General features: G+C 42.5%; 1 protein-coding gene across 3 annotated transcripts in view; it reads right to left on the reverse strand.

Moving 5' to 3' along the window:
• Positions 1 to 341: 341 nt before the first annotated feature.
• BRINP1 (BMP/retinoic acid inducible neural specific 1) overlaps positions 342 to 17,056 on the reverse strand; it is a 128,444-nt gene continuing 111,729 nt past the window's right edge. For 2 of the 3 annotated variants that reach the window (XM_007661937.4, XM_029063336.2), the window contains one exon: positions 1,545 to 2,685. In XM_007661937.4, the coding sequence (XP_007660127.1) occupies positions 1,545 to 2,685 (1,141 nt within the window). Of the gene's footprint in view, positions 2,686 to 17,056 lie in introns of all 3 variants that reach the window. The other variant, XM_029063335.2, reaches the window with a different exon arrangement.

Consider the following 17,056-nt stretch of genomic DNA (forward strand, 5'->3'; position numbering starts at 1 on the left):
GGCTCATATCTGAAGGTATGATGATATGTGATACGTTGTGGTGATGATATGAGAGATCAGGTATCTAAAATGACATTTCCATTCTCAGGTGCACTTAAGACATAATTGTAATTTTGTCATTTTGTCATCATCTTGACATCTAGACCCTTAACATAAAAGATCTTGTAGGTGTCAGGCTTGTACAACTTAAGATGACTGGTTTAACCCTAGGCATTTCCTATAAATGTCTTGCCTTGACACAGTTCTAACTGAAGACAATGCAGTATGTAGTGTAAATTTTAGAGTGGTCTGAGATACGATGGTCCAACACAAGTAATGTTCAACATAATATAACCAAATGGTTTAGACTTAATCAAAGTGATTTATGCTAGTTTAAATTTATGCTCACATTTTTCAGGATTTTGATGAACCAAAGGTCTTAAAAAGCCAAACAAAACAAAAGAAAACTAATGGAGCCTATTCACTGTGGATGATGCTGTAGAAACACTTTTGTGAATTCTTACCTTAGATATAATCTATGACTCTACAAGAGGACAGTGCCTGCTCCATTCTCAGCGACTCTGTTAATATCTTTTTTGTCGGTAAGCATTTTCTCATCCTTTCCCTATTTTTTTGCTCCATCATCCAAGTGTGGCACTCAAATCTGGAATCATTTCAGCCACTACAGATTCTTGACCACTTGCTTGATTTTTCTCCCATTAGAGTCAATTCCACCTATTTCTAAAATAGTCTATTCTAATTTAGTGGGACCAGTCTGGGTGAAAAGCTAAACAGAATCACATTTGGTCCAAGGAGGGAATCTTAAAGTAATACAAATGTGTTTATAAGGTCTCTCTTTCTCTCTCTGTTTCTCTATGTTGAGGAACCTACAGAAAGTGACTTTCTTTAAAACAAAACTCATACAATATCTTAATAGAAATAATAATGCCAATGTTCAGCCCCCAACCTTGTGAGCAAGGCACTCCGACCCTAATCATACCCTTCACCATCCCGGGTTCCACTGACAGACTTTTCCTCCCTTCAGTATGAATTTCTCTAGAGGAAAAAATGACCAGGCGGTTCTCATCTCCACCCTCCCCCCACAGCAAAGAGAATCGAAGCACTGACAACGAATTAAGCATAAAGAGAATATCAATCTCACCAGAAGAAATATCTTCTTTATCTTTGACCATTTCCTCCCACAAGGAAAAATGGCAGTGTGGTTTCTACATTACAGATAGCTCTCTCTTTTGTATATAATCTTGGCACCTGCACAGCAGAGGTCTTTACAATTCAAGATGTAAGTGGTCCCTTCTCTAAACTCTCAACGCACCCCCTGAAGCTTTACAAGCAATACCCCCAAAACTCCGAGAGGAAGGTGCGACCCTTTCCTTAAGACGGATTATAGAAATAACAAAACATGCCCATCGGTTTTATACAGTTGCTAGAACGATTTAGTTTCCAACAAATGAAGAATTTCTCCCTCCTTTGTGTAATCATTACATTTTACAAATTTCCTTCTTTTTTTTGTACAGCAAAAGGATCAGTCCCTGGTGAGATCCATGTTAACAGAGTTTGGCTGTCATCTGGTCAGACTGTTTGAGGATCTCAGTGTTGTAGAGATCCAGGGCATGGTTAACCCGAATGATCTCGCTGTTGGTCAGTTTCAGGCGGTGTTTGAGCATACAGGAGAACAAGTCCAGCTGGGGCTTGCCCGGGGCCACAGGGGGCGCTAGTCTATTGATTCGGTCCCGAATATCCAGCAACAACAGCATCACCGAGGACGAGGAGTAGAACTGCCCACCTTGGGTGTACGACTGGTTGACCTGCTGTACGGCGCTCCGAAGGAGGTCAGCGTTGAATCGCAGGCTGTACCCGAAGACCTGCACATCCGAGATCTTGATGTAAAACTGCCTCTTGGCAGGATCCGACAGGTCCACGGGCCCCTGGCCGGTCTCGTTCCTCAGCAGGGAGGGCAGCCGTGTCCGGCTGCGAAGGTAGATGTGGACAGTCTCGAAAAACGTTTTCCATCGGTTGCCCAGGAGCAGGGTCCAGTTGTAGCACTGGCTGTTCTGGAGGCGGGTCTTCTCCCAACGCGGGTAGCCGAACTCCCCAAAAGGCATGTTCCAGCCTTCCGAATGGCTCCCGCTAAAGGGGTTGACGTAGACAAAGAACATGGGGTCTAGGCTGCTGTTGCGCATCTGGCAGATGCGCATGGAGATGCCGATCACCATATGGATGAAGTCCATGCGGTTCTTGTTGCTCTTCAGGGTCAGCGACATGCGCTTGCGCCACCGGGGGTCAAAGAAGGTGTCTAGCCGGATCTCATTGCTGATGAAGGTGGTGTGCACGTAGAGGCGAGAGTCCATCTTCTGCAGCAAGTACTTCAGTTCCAGGTCCTGGAAATCCAAGTCCGTCTCGAAGCTGATGAACTGTTCGCTGCGCTCCGAGTCCACGTTCTGTGGCTCGCAGCGGCCCCGGTATAGCTTGTACCCCTTGTTGCAGGAGCCACAGAGAGAGATGTTGGCCAGGCTGCACATGGCACAGCTGTTGTTGCCCCCGATAATGCAGGGGATGGGCCGCTGGCACAGGCTGGTGCTGCCATGACACACGCAGCTTCTCTGGCTCTCCAAAAAGGTGCCCCAAAAGCCATTCTCATTGCAGTAGAGCAGGGACTGGACCCGAGTAAGCCACTGCTGGATCGTCCTGCAAAGGGAAAGGGGCAAAAACACAAAAACAAAGAACTTTAGCTGCCTTATTGCCAGATTGAGTGGGGAAGGGAATTCCACCTGGAATTTGGAGGAGAATTTGAGGGGAGGCACAGTAGGACCCCTGAGGTCACGTAGTCTCCTGATTCTTTTGCCTTATGACCATGAGCTGAAAATGGAAGACTTGAGAATCGATAGTTCAGTTAGTTTGGGAAGAATTTCCGTTAGCCAGAGGTAAGCTATTTAGACCCTTCAGGGATTTATCAAGTCAATCAATCAATTATTCATATTTATTGAGCACATACTGTGTGCAGAGCATTGTACTAAGTGCTTGGGAAAGTACAATATAACTGAGTTGGTAGACATGTTCCTTCCCCACAGTGAGTTTATAGTCTAGATTATGGATATGTACATAAATGGTGTGGGGCTGAGGGAGGGGTAAATAAAGGGTGCAAATTCAAGTGCAAGGGATTGCCAAAGGGAGTGGGACAAGAGGAAATGAGGGATTAGTTAGGGAAGGCCTCTTCGAAGACGTGGTTTTAATAAAGTTTTGAAGGAAGGCAGAGTGATTGCCAGAAAAGGAGAGGGCATTCCAGGCCAGAGGCAGGACATGGCCAAGAAGTCAGTGGTGAGATAGATGAGATTAAGGTACAGTGAGTAGGTTGGCGTTAGAGGAGCCCGATGTGTGGGCTGGGTTGCATTAGGAAAGCAGGGAGGCATAAGGTAGGAGATGGCAAGGTGATTGAGTGCTTTAAAGTCAATGATAATAAATTTCTGTTTGATACGGTGGTGCATGTGGAACCAATGAAGTTTTTTGAAGAGTGGGGAAACCTGGACTTAGTACAGTGCTCTGCATATAGTAAGCACTTGATAAATACCAATGACTCTGACAGATTGGTTTTGTAGGAAAATGATTCAGACAGCAGAATGAAGTATATACTGGAATGGGGAGAGACAGGCAGCAGGGAGGTCAGCAAGAAAACTGAAGCAGTAATCATGGTGGGATAGGATAAGTCCTCACCTAGGCCCAAAAGATGATGTTTCACTAATCTGGAGAATGCTCTGATGGAGCTGGTTCAACTATTTGGCAGACGCTACTCCTTTCTGAGGCACAAGAGTGAGGGAGGTGGATTTGGAGAGCCAAAAGGCAAGCTCCAGAGGTCCTTATGCACTTGTCATTTCAGCGAGGAGAGGTAAATGTGACCTATCCTACACTTTGGCCCTTTATCTTTACTGTGGGTAACTGAGAGAGAACTACATTTAGATGAGGTTAATTATCACTATTAACTGAGCTTTATGGAGAGTCCTTTGGGGGCAGTACACTATATTAGTCTCTGGGAAGTGGAAAGACAAAACCCAGAGAAGACATCGTTCCTAATCTTAAAGGATTTATAACCCAATTTGGAACAATCCACTTCAATCAGATGAGGGAAATGAACTCATGTCAATTTACTTTTGGGCATGAATTTAACTGAATGACTCCTTATCCCCTCTCTTAGAAGACTCCTGGAAAGTCTGGGCTTTGTACTTTGAAGGACTGTAAAGCAATGTGGCCTAGTCAACAGAGCATGGGCCTGGGAATCAGAAGGACCTAGGTTCTAATGAGGCTCTGCCACATGTCTGCTATGTGACCTTGGGCAAGTCACTTCACTTCTCAGTTACCCCATCTGTAAAATGGGGATTAAGATTGTGAGCCCTACATGGAACAGGAACTGGGTCCAACTCAATTTGTTTGTATCCACTCTAGTGCTTAGTACAGTGCTTGGCACATAGTAAGCACTTAACAAATACCACCATTATTATTACCTTGTACCTATCCAACACTTAATGCAGTGCACAAAAAAAAAAAAAGAAGAAGAAAAAGGGAGGGATATTCTGCCGCAAATGAGGAGAAGAGATGACAGTGCTTGGGATATGGTCAAGGAAGATCAAACATGAGGAAGATTGAATAGTTTATCTCAGGCAGAATATTAGGAATAGGAGTGGGAATTTAGTAGGGAAAAGAGAAATGGGGTCAAATGATACTGATGCTATGTGATAATTAGCATAGGCCTGGCACAGTTTTTCAGAACCATCCTGGCCCCAAACATGGTCCCCATAAGTGTTCAAGCCAAATCTTCCTTGGGCAAGATCCCCAGTGTTGACACTCAACTCTGGAAAGCTTAAAATACCCCAACTCCCTGCAGGTGTGGGATTTCCAGTCAAATGGCTGCATTTCTAGTGAGTGCAGTGCTTCTGTTGGCCCAACCATCTTATAATTGAAGCTGATGGTGGGCCAAGTTCACTGCTGCTTAAATTGCATAGTCATGGAGGGGGTCCCAGGGAGGATGTGCTCCTTATGGATCTTCAGCAGATGACTCATTTCATTCCTGGAAACCTTATCCCGGATAATTTGGTTTTCTAATGGTTACAAACTATAGCTTATCGACATGCAGTTCTGAAACCCCTGGTATCCACAGACATCTCTATCACTTACAAATGAGCATGCTTTTGTAGGGCAAAGTAGATATGTCTCTTTATTTCTATTCCTATTCTCCTTTATCATTTTAACTGACTAACTCATATCCATCCCACTAGGGAAGGGTAGATTCATGCAATTCCCCGAGGCAGAATCTGCAATGGGAAGAGAGTGTGAATGTGTAGATGAAATTAAGTAAATTATTGTTTGACCATCATTCACCATCAATGGAAGAGTCAACTCAAGAAGACTAAACCAATTACTCTTTTTCCGAGGATGGACATGATAGGGTGAATGCCAAGCCAGCAAAGCAGAAGCTCAGAATCTTAAATGTTTTTGGATCAAGTATTTCTCAGCATTTTCTTCACAGTGAACTCCTATTGCCTTGCAGACATATTTCATAGACATCATGCAACAGGAAGAATAATGGCAGAAAGAGTCCCTTAAAAGGTGACTCATATATTTAGATAGTTCAACAGGGACATTCCCCTCCATTTCTATATGTTGGAAGTAAATAATTATTTATGAACTTCTTAATTTTCACCCATTTTTCCACATCAGCCCTCAACCACCCATATCAGTTTTGGGGTCATGTCTTCAAATATCAAAGATTAAGACAGAGATCCTGTCTACTAACTCTACTGTACTCGCCTAGTCAATCTATCAATCATATTTATTGAGCTCTTACTGTGTGCGGACCACTGTAGTAAGTGCTTAGGAGAGCATGATGTAACAGAGTTGGTAGACATGTTACCTCCTCACAGTATGCTAAGGACTTATTTATTACAGTACACTGGGCAGAGTAAACTCTCTGTAAATACTGTTGATTGAATAATTCCCTATGAATCAAATAATGACCTAGTAACAGTGGTAATCCTTGTCTTTTCCTCTTTCAGTGCAAGGATATCTAAGCAGCCTTGTTTGGTGAAGTTATTTATCAGGGATAGCAACCTCTTTTCTTGAATATTTATAGAGACAGTCTCCTGGAACATAAATCTCTTCCCTGGGAGGGAAACTCCTCAAGGAAGCCACATATATTTCTACTGATCCTGTTGACTGAGAGTAGGTGCACTAGGATTGACTTCCTCTTCCCCAGAAGGATTCCTGATTACTAAGCTGCCCTAACTGGCATGCTGGTGGTCTGAAAGCAGGAATATGTTCCATCCAACTGGCCTTGCTTAGCTATTCACAGCATGAATCCAAATCCAACTGTACATCAGCTTCCTTCGGGTCCCATGCCACTTTCCAGATATATAATGACATATCTTCCCAGGGTTAGGACAGCACTTGACATATAGTAAGCATTTAACAAAAAACATGATAATAAGAATTATAATGGTAATAATAATAATTGTGGTATTTGTTAAGCACTTAATGTGTGCCAGGCACTATACAAAGCACTGAGGTGGATGCAAGCAAATTGGGTTAACACAATCTCTGTTCCACTTGGGGAATCACAGTCTTAATCCCCATTTTACAGATGATGTAGCTGAGGCATAGAGAAGTGAAGTGACTTGCCCAAAGTCACAAAGCACACAGGTGGCAGAACTGGGATTAGAACCCATGACCTTCTGACTTCCTGGACTATGCTCTATCCATTATGCCATGCAGCTTCAGTGATAATAAGAACCTTTATTTATTCCATCATTTAGCAAAGTGCTTTGGCACAGTAAGCATTTAATAAAATGCACAATACAGCACTTGTGTAAATAGCCTTATTCTCTACTATTTCCCCTATCCATGATTTATTTTTAAGATCTGTCTCTCCTGTAGACTGTAGGTTCCTTGTGGTTAAGAATCAAATTACCAGCATTGTTTCATTGTGCTTTTCCAAGTGCTTAGTACAGTGTTCTGCACACAGTAAGCACTCAATAAATATCAATTGATTTCTTGATAATTATTATTACTATCATCATCATTATTGTTGACATTGTTGTAATCATCAACGATCCTTGCATTCAGAGAATGTTTCCTTCTAATGTGACAATTAAGGCAACATGTAATTAGTTGTGAATATTCTTATGATTATCCAATCAGAAAAATTGTTACCTTGACACCTTGTGGATTCTAGAATCAACTCAATCACCCTAGTATCGACTTACACCTCATTGGTGAGCTTGTGATTGGTAATCATATTCTCTTCAGAACTTGGAGGAACCCAGAGCCTCTCGCTTGCCCCCTCCCCAGGAAACAGCCTCTGAATAATAATATGTAGAATAAACAAGAGTTTTCACTAAACACTGAGGAAGTGTCCTTTAAAATTCCCTGGATTGCAGAAACCCAGGCGTCTCCGATTTCTATGTTCAGGCTCTCTTAACTTCTCTATCTTCTCAATTTGTATGCCTCTCTCCCCTCAATTTCAATAATCTGAGTAGAACACTCCCTGTCTATCTACCCCAAAATCTGACTCCTTAAAAGCACCCCCTTTCTCATTTCCCATGGTTATAGCTTTTTGAAGATCCTCATTCTCTCTCTGATAAACGTTTCATTGTGACTGAATTCTCAGACTCAGAAAAGCTCTGGGCAAAAAGTTTCTGGTAACACTGCGGCAAGGGAAACTGGCTAATGACAAATTAGGATTCAGTCCCTGTAGAACAGGAGGAGTGATTATGGACAGAGGCTCTCTGAGCTGGATTAACAAAATTCATGGCACCTGCATAGCCTGACCTCAGAATAATCATTAGGCTGTGAGCTGTATCAAAGAGCACATTAATGATACAGCAATGAAGAAACAGCAAGAGCACTTAGAGACTGATGTGGTTGAGGGAAAAGGGGAGGGAGAGTGGTAGGTTGGGAGCTGGAGACACAGAGAGAGAGAGATGAGGAAGGAGAGAAAATGGAGGGAAAAGTGACAGTGAGAGGGGAACTGATGGCAAAATGGAAATGCACAGAAGTTATAGGAGATAGGGATAAAAGAAAAGTGAATGAAAGAAAAAGGCAAAAAATTGTAGAAATAAAATAAGCATAAGAAATAGTGAGATAGGGATTGAAAGGAAAGAAAAGAAGGCTATAAAGTGACAGAAGGAAAAAAAATGTTGAAGGTATTGGTGTCAGAGAGAAAGATGAGCAGAAGGCAGAAAAATGAGGAAAGAGGAGGAGGAAGAGAGAAACATAAAGAGAAAAGAAAAGGAATGCAAGTCCAAGAAAGGCAAAAGGAAATGGAATTAATGGAAAAATGCTTAGAGTTTGAGAGTGTGAAGGGGTCATTATCACATTCCTTACTTGTTCCAAACCTGCCAGGATCTCTCTCACCCATTCACAGATAATTGGAGACACCTGTAAATTGAGAGTAGAGGCTAGGGAACTTGGAAGGAAGAGACTGAGATCTATAACCAGTTTAGGATCTAGATAATGACAGCCTGCCTCAACCCTGGGAACAGAGCCACTCCTGGGTAAAAGGAGGCTGCCCAAGCAGGGTGAAGAGAGTTACTGAATGCATTTAGCTTAAGGCAACAAGGAAGGGTATAGAATTTCTTTTGACTTCCCACAGAACTTGCTTACTTCCCATTCGTGGTTTTTCCCTCAAAGCAGAAAAAATATATCTTCTTAGATTGGATTTCAATTCATTTGGATTTGGAAAAAAGAGGTTTGGCTGAAGGGGAGGCATATAATAATGTTGGTATTTGTTAAGCACTTACTATGTGCTGAGCACTGTTCTAAGCGCTGGGGTAGACACAGGGGAATCAGGTTGTCCCACGTGGGGCTCACAGTCTTCATCCCCATTTTACAGATGAGGGAACTGAGGCACAGAGAAGTGAAGTGACTTGCCCACAGTCACACAGCTGACAAGTGGCCGAGCCGGGATTCGAACCCATGACCTCTGACTCCAAAGCCCGTGCTCTTTCCGCTGAGCCACGCATATCTTCTGCTGAATCAGACTTGCCCTCAGTGGTGCTGGATTGACAGATCCCAATGGAAGATCTGTTTCCTGCTGGGAAACAGTGAATTGGATAAACAGTGTGGCCTAGTGAAAACAGTATGGAGCTGGGAATCAGAGAATCTGGATTCTAATAATGGCTCTGTCACGTATCTGCTGTGTGACCTTGAGCAAGTCCCAACTTCTCTGTGCCTCAGTAACCTCATCTGTAAAATGGGGATTAAATAACTGTTCTCCCTCCTGCTTAGACTGTGAGCCCCATGTGGGACAGGGATTGGGTCCGACCTGATTACCTTGCATGTACCCCAGAATTTAAAACAATCTTTGGCATGTAGTAAGCTTTTAACATGTATCACCATAATGAATTCTTATCTAACTTTCACCTGGGCTAAATCCAGTCTTGGTGGTAGGACTTGAGGGTGTGGAATAGTCCATCTTGATTTTTGTGCAGTTTTGTTTACCCTTGTCAAAATATCACGGGCAATGTAGACTTACCCTCTGTGACAACGGGTGACAGGGCTTGTCTTTCAGAGGACTCAAGTTGATGTCAATGATGCCGGCAGCATCGCATCAGCGCTTTCAAGGACATGCGTCCCTTTTAGAATGGCCTGCTTAGGAAGCTCAGCCTGCTCATTCTAATTCCAGCATACACCCTGCTGCTTTTAATTGGAGCTTTTCCTTGAGACACGACGACAGAATGGCAAAGGGGATTTTTGAGGGAAAATCAGAATCATCTACTAGCAAAAAGATAAGATGAGGCTGATATCATCCAGGACTAAAAATCCACTGCCCCTCTTCATCTACCAGAAATGTTTAGTAAAGGGATAGGGCACACAAGGGATTATTCTTTTATTTTTTGTGATGGGGTAATAGAGTGTGCACTATCTCTTGGCTTCTTCACGGTGGCCATACAAAGTAAGTAGTAACTAACTGCTTCTCCTCTCTGCACGTTCTTGGGCCCTCTATGCTGTGGGCAAGCAGAGGAGTAGGGAACACTCCTGCCTTCTTCCCTGCCAATAAGGGCCTGCTCCCAACATGCTCTGTATATGCTGGGCCATGGGGGTAAAACCACCCCTCTCCTGGACAGCCAGCCATGCTGCCTCCCCAGAAACTGGGACCAGCTCTCCTCCACTCCATTGAGGACACTCTATCCTATCCCAACTTACTTCATCCTTACAAAGAAAAGCCCTCACAGCATAAGGGCTCCACAAAACTGAAGAAGCAGCATGGCTCAGTGGAAAGAGCACGGGCTTTGGAGTCAGAGGTTATGGATTCAAATCCAGGCTCTGCCACTTGTCAGCTGTGTGACTCTGGGCAAGTCATTTAACTTCTCTGTGCCTCAGTTACCTCATCTGTAAAATGGGGATGAAGACTGTGAGCCCCATGTGGGACAACCTGATTCCCCTGTGTCTACTCCAGTGCTTAGATCAGTGCTGTGCATATAGTAAGTGCTTAACAAATACCAACATTATTATTATTATTATTAAAACTTCAGAAAGACTGGTGGTGGCTGTAACAGGTTTTATGGCTATGTGTGTACATTGGACTCTAAGCCACGAGAAGCCTGAAATTCTGCTCCTCTAGCCACAATATCGTATTGCCGTTTGCTTTTATTTTTTGTATTTGTCCTTGTATTTTATATTTTATTGTATCATCACTCCTGATGTGTATATCTCCGGTCTCTTTTCCCCCATTATGTGCTTAGAATGTGAACTCTTTAAGGGATGGCCTGGATCTAATTTCCAGGATCTAATGCATACTTGCCCATTGCACAGTATGGTCCTCTGCTCACAGTAAGCACCTAATAAATACTATTACTATTACTACAACTACTATACTGAGGTTTGTAGTGGGAAACTGAATTACACTCCAACTTGGGTAAATTAATACTCAGAAATGGTAAGCTAAAGCATAATTTTTAGTTCCTATGTGATGGATTTTTTTTATAAAGAACTGATAGAATGAATAAGCTGATGTCTACAGAGTGCTTTATGCTCTGAAAGAGTTAAAGTTTATAAAATTGGTGCGACATTATGAACTGTAGCTGGTCATTAAATAGCCTCACTGTTCACCAAAATCAGCTCTAAATACTTTATTCTTTTAATCTTTCCTCTTAAGTCTCTTCCTCCAGCCCATTTAATTACTTGTACTTCTTTTCTCTCTCTTTGTCCCTTCCAAACTGCCAGAGTCCCTGTGGGATTGGCAGGGTAGGAGAAGAAAGAAGGAAGGACAAAAGAAAATAGATTTTCTTGGTCTCTTGAAACTGCAACAGGAAGAGCAGGGATAATGATTGATGCTTAGAAACCCTTTGAGGGACTAATGGTCAGTTATGGGAGAAACTGGGTTAATAGAAATGGAGCAAGAGGATAAGACAATTACAAGAGCCTTTTCCTCTATGCCAGGTGAAAAGTCAAATGTGTGTTTGTAAAATTAGAATGTCGGGGGGGGGGGGGGGGGGGGGGGGGGCTTAATTGAGGAAGAAAATGGAACTGATTTTTGCAATTACTCAGATTTGCGACTGGAACGAGGTGACGTGCATCATCAGCTGCATCTTCAACACGCATTCCCGCCGGCTGTTTCGTTCTGAGCCCGGAACGTGATGGAGATGAGAAAAGCAAGCAGGTGACTCAGAATGGCTGGACCGAGGGCCTGGGAGTAACCAAATTCACAAGGCCAGAACTGAGGAACTAGCTTCTCTGCCTGAATAGCAGCCAAGTTATAGACCAGAAGAGTGAGCAAGAGGTGGACAATTTTTGTATTTTGTTTATCCCTATACATACTCTCCTTCCATTACATTTCTGGTCTAGAAAGAACATAAAGCCCATCACGTATCATCTTGGAAAGACCAATGTTGATAGTAATGACAATACTTGGAGCAGAGTGTATTTATGCAGTGCCTTTCTTCCACTATCTTTATTCACTTTCGACTGTATTATATCCTTTTGGGACAAGGGGAGTATGTGGTAATACTAGCAGTAGTAGTAATAATAGCAGTTGATATAATAATAGCAGAAGTAGTAGTAGCATTTATTCAGTAAGCACTCAGTAAATACTATTGATTGATTGATTGATTCAACATGCACTTTCCATTATGAATGCACTGAATAAGCACATGGATACAGTGCCCTGAAGTTATGTGCTTGGGAAGTACTCAATGATCAAGTGAAATGATCCTTGCCCACACTAAACTTTCACATTAATGGAAGAGACAAAGATAAAATGAACAAACAGACAATCAGTAAACAAAACAAATAGTTGCAGGCATGGTTGAATAAATGTATATAACTCAAAGAATATTTTTAAGCACTTACTGTGAGCAACACACTGTTATAAATGCTTGGACAGTACAATGGAAGCAGAAGACACATTCTTGGACCACAAAAACCTTACAATCTTATCATCTCTTTGTTACATGTGGGGAGACAGAGTCACAAAAAAGGGAAGGATTTAGTCAACATCAGAATTGGGATTGGAGCCTTGATTCACTCATTCACTTTACCTTATTCGAGGGTCTATAGAATTCTAGAACTAACCTTATATTATGCACCTTGGGGAATGGTGGAGAACTTATGAACTCCTGACAACTTCCTCTTGGAAATTTCTGACATCTTTCCTTACAAGTCTCAACCACATGGGACAATCACTATCACGAACTTCCTAGACTCACCCACTCCAATGTAAGGGCCATTTACTTTGGTTCTGCACTTGTCTTGTCTGTGAACCTCTACACCTGTATCCAAGAAACTAAGTGGGCGATGCTGAAGGGCACCAGGGAAGTTCTGGAAGCTGCCTCCTACCTTCCTGAGACTATTAATTAGGTTGATTATATGCTGTTATGTCTTTCCCAGATGGCAATGAAAGAGCACCCGCTTCAAAAGTCTGGCACCCCCAGAGCTCCCAAAGACCAGGAAGAAATACACACACACTGGGAGAAAAGAAGTTGAACCCAACCTCCTAATGGGATACAAAACAGGCTGATGTATTTGATCTGTGTGATAGGAAGTCAAATAGCATTAGTGTGGAGGAGGTGGCCACTGAGTCTGTCCCCTACTGAGCCTTATAGATTCAATCCTCTTAATTTCTAGCAATTTAGCATGGAGGGGTGCATGGGTTGGGAGAGATGGCACTACAAATGGAGAAACGAAGCAGAATCTGGTGACAATAAGTAGTTTCATCTGAAGTAACACAAAATCTGCTAGAAGGGCTAATAAGCGAGGCTCTTGTCTACCCACTGGGCTTACCTCCATTTCCTCCTATTGATCAGTCATCTTCTCTCCTGATTTCCTCAAAAAACTGATTTCCCTCAGCAAGTCATCTTGAGGTATGGAATGGCATTTGAGAACTTAAGTGATCCATCCCCCTGTCTTTAAGCAGGACTATTTTTCACACATAAATATATATCTGATTTTAAATGATCACCCTAGGAGGATAGCACCAGACTTCCTTGTTAATAGTTTCTATTATTGAATAACTATCCCTTGGAGACTTTCTAATGTCAGAGGTCTTGGTATAGGCTGGACAAGTAGTACCTTCCTCCATGACTCACTAGTTATTAATAATAATAACAATAATAATAATAATAATATTTGGGGAACTTGTTAAGTGCTTACTTTTGCTCAGCACTTTTCTAAGTGCTGGGATAGATACAAGTTAATCAGGTCAGACCCAATCCATGTCCCACATGGGGCTCACACTCTTATCCTCATTTTATAGATGGGGTAAGTGAGGCACAGAGAAGTTAAGTGACTTGCCCAAGGTCACACAGAAGACTTGTGGTGAAGCTGAGATTAGAAATGAACCCAGGTCCTTCTGACTCCCAGGCTCTATCTACTAAATCATGCTGCTTCATTATTATCATCACCATTGTTCTTGTATATATCTAGTGGTTCCTATGTGCAAAACTCTGTGCTCAGTTCTGCAGTAGCTACAGGAGAGACAGATTGGACACTGTCCTGGTCTCATGGGGCTCTGAATTGAAGTGGTAGAGAGAATAAGTATCTTATCCCCATTTTTCAGATCAGGAAATTGAGGCACAGAGAAGCTAAATAAGTTGTCCGAAGTCACACAGCAGCCCAGTGGCAGAACTGGTATTACACTCTAGGTTTCAAGATCTTTTCACTAAGTTTGCTTTCAGAGAAGCAGCATGGCCTAGTGGATAGAACATGGGCCTGGAAGTTCAGGAGGACTTGGGTTCTAATCCCAGATCTGCCACTTGTCTGCTGTGAAACTCGGGCAAGTCACTTCACTTCTCTGGGCCTCAATTCCTTCTTCTGTAAAATGGGGATCAAGATTGAGAACAGTGTGGGACAGGGACTGTGTCCGACCCTATTTGCTTGTATCCACCTTAGTGCTTAGTACAATGCCTGGCACATATTAAGCACTTATCAAATATCACCATTATTATTAAGTCACTCAGAGTGTCATAACTGATAATTGAGTCCACACAGGTCAAATGCTGCAAGAATGATTTTGGCTCTGGGGATCTGATTTGTCTAAAATAGAAGTTCCTACCGAAAAATTCAATTGAGAATCTTTCAATTGAAAACAGAGGAAAATACCAAACATCTAAACATGCATTTCAGAAAGGAATGAGAAATGAACCTGTCTCAGCAGGCTTTTGGGTGGTTGCACTTTTGCGTGTGTGGTTTTTTTTATTTAATTCCACAGTATTTGTCTCAGAGGACATGAATTATTAAAATGATGGATCCTTCTGCCCAGCAGCCAACAATAAAAGCAACTTGAAAGAGATAAAAGAAAAGTAGTGTTAAGCAAGGAAGTGAGAAGGGGGTGTGCATAGCAGGCCCAGAAAACACTTTCAACATTTTATTGTGCTAATAATAACTAGTAGAAGGCCCCAGACTCAGATTAATTATTTTAAGAGATGAGAGAGTAAAAAGACACCATATCAACCCAAATACTTCCCAATTCATTTCATTAAAGACTTCCCTATTATTACATGAGGAACATCTTGGTGATATGAACATTTCCTTGGTAGAAGAGCAAACCCAAAATAATCAGTGTAGGCTGAAGCCCAAGAGAGAAAAAGGGAGGTTGTTACTTGAAATTAGCCAGTTTCATATCATTACTGAAGGTGAGTCAGTGGACGAAAAAATGTGGGGACAAACAGTGCAAAGAAAATTAGATGTAGAGCAGTGAAGCATATTTTATTGATACACACATTACCTTGCATAACGAATGGGCCTAAATCTTCAATTTTTATACCAGCAGCTATTGCTTCTGGCTTTGATATTTTGGCTTTAAAAGTGATGGGGAAAGGATGAATCTGCATGGGCAGAAGGAAATCATAATGGAAACAATTATCTGAATGATTCAGAGCTTAAAATTACAGCTGAGGGAACATGCTTGGTGGGGGGTGGGGGGGAGGGAGATACCAGAGGAAAGGATGAGGAAGAGGAGCTCTGAAATGCTTAGAATGTCGCTAGACAATCTTCTCTCCACTCTGCCTGTGCACACAGTCCATGATGGCCTTGAGGCCTGTACTAGAAACCAGGTTAAGTGAGTAACCCTCTGAGATGCCCATCTGAGAAGACCTTAGCAGGCTCTGGTTCTCCTCTTATGAAGGCTAATAAGCTGAGGGGAATCTTTTGACTTCCCCTCCCCAGCCCTGACACCATGAGTACAAGCATACTCAGCCTTAACCTGTGGGGTAGGGGAAGGGAGCTTGGGGAAGGAATTCAGAAGCTGCTGCCTACTGTTTCTTTCTTCTTTAACCTGGCACTTGTCCACCTCACGGATGGGTAGGCAGAGCAGCAACAAAAAGCCCTGAACATTGAGTTCAAGCAGGTCCTCATTATTCTGGTTTTCCTGGGGCACTGCCCTTGACAAAGGATTAAAATACCAGGCAGCTCTTCTACAGTTTACTTTCTTACATCCCCTTTCCTTTGCTAGCTAGCTGTTCTGTTATAGATAAAGAAAAAGTAGTAAAAGTAGTATTGAGTAATAGTAGTATTATTTACTAATAAAAATTCTGGCATTTATTAAGCATTTTTATGTGCCAGACAGTGTACTAAGCACTGGGGTAGATCCAGGCATATTGGGTTGGACACAGTCCCTATCCCACATGGGGCTCATAGTGTCAATCTCTATTTTACAGATGAGGGAACTGAGGCCCAGAAAGGTCTAGTGACTTGCTCAGGGTAACACACAGGTAAGTAGTGGAGTCAGGATTAGAACTCATGTCTCCCAGGCCCGTGCTCTATCCACTATGCCATGCTGCTTCCCTTATGCCCTTACTTCACATTAAACCCTCACTTATGCAGAACATTATTCTTTCAAGGAGGTTAGAGTTTCCCAAAGCATAAACTGCTTCCTGACAGTAAGCTGGGCACTTTGGGAAACTCTGGTAACTTGTCTGGGACACTAAGACTCCAGTATATCTGAACTTCTATGAAATGGCCTGAATGAATAAATGCAGCTTCCAAAAGTGCCCAACTTTTTCCTGTTAGACTATAAGTTCTTTGTGGTCAGGAAATGGATCTTGGGCTTCTGTTTAGCTTTCCCAAGTACTTGTTATATGGCAGTGTCACCAGAGCAGCAGCTAGAATAGTGGAAAGAGCACAGGACTGGGAATCAGGAGACTTGGGTTCTAATGTCTGCTCTGCCACTTATCTGATGTGTGACCTTGGGCAAGTCACTTAACTTTTCTGTGCCTCAGTTTCCTCATCTGAGAAATTGGGATTCAATACCTGCTCTCCCTTCCCCTTAGCCTGTGAGCCCCATGTGCAATAGGGAATGTATCTGGCTTGATTATCATGTGTTAACCCCAGTGCTGTGCTAGCACAGTGCTTGCCACATAGTGATTAAATGATACTATTCTATAATTCAAACAATCCCTTCGGAGAGAAGTTTTTGAAGTGAGAGAATTTAGTCTATCTAAAATAAAACATCTTTTCCTCGCCCTTGAATATGAAAAATCTTCCTTCTCTCTGATATTACCTAACTGGTACCATGTTAATAAATTCACTCATCCTATCCCTCCTAGAGTACTGCATCAGCCTCCCTGCTGGCCTCCCA

This window comes from Ornithorhynchus anatinus, chromosome 4, assembly GCF_004115215.2.
Source record: "Ornithorhynchus anatinus isolate Pmale09 chromosome 4, mOrnAna1.pri.v4, whole genome shotgun sequence".
Taxonomy (NCBI): domain Eukaryota; kingdom Metazoa; phylum Chordata; class Mammalia; order Monotremata; family Ornithorhynchidae; genus Ornithorhynchus; species Ornithorhynchus anatinus.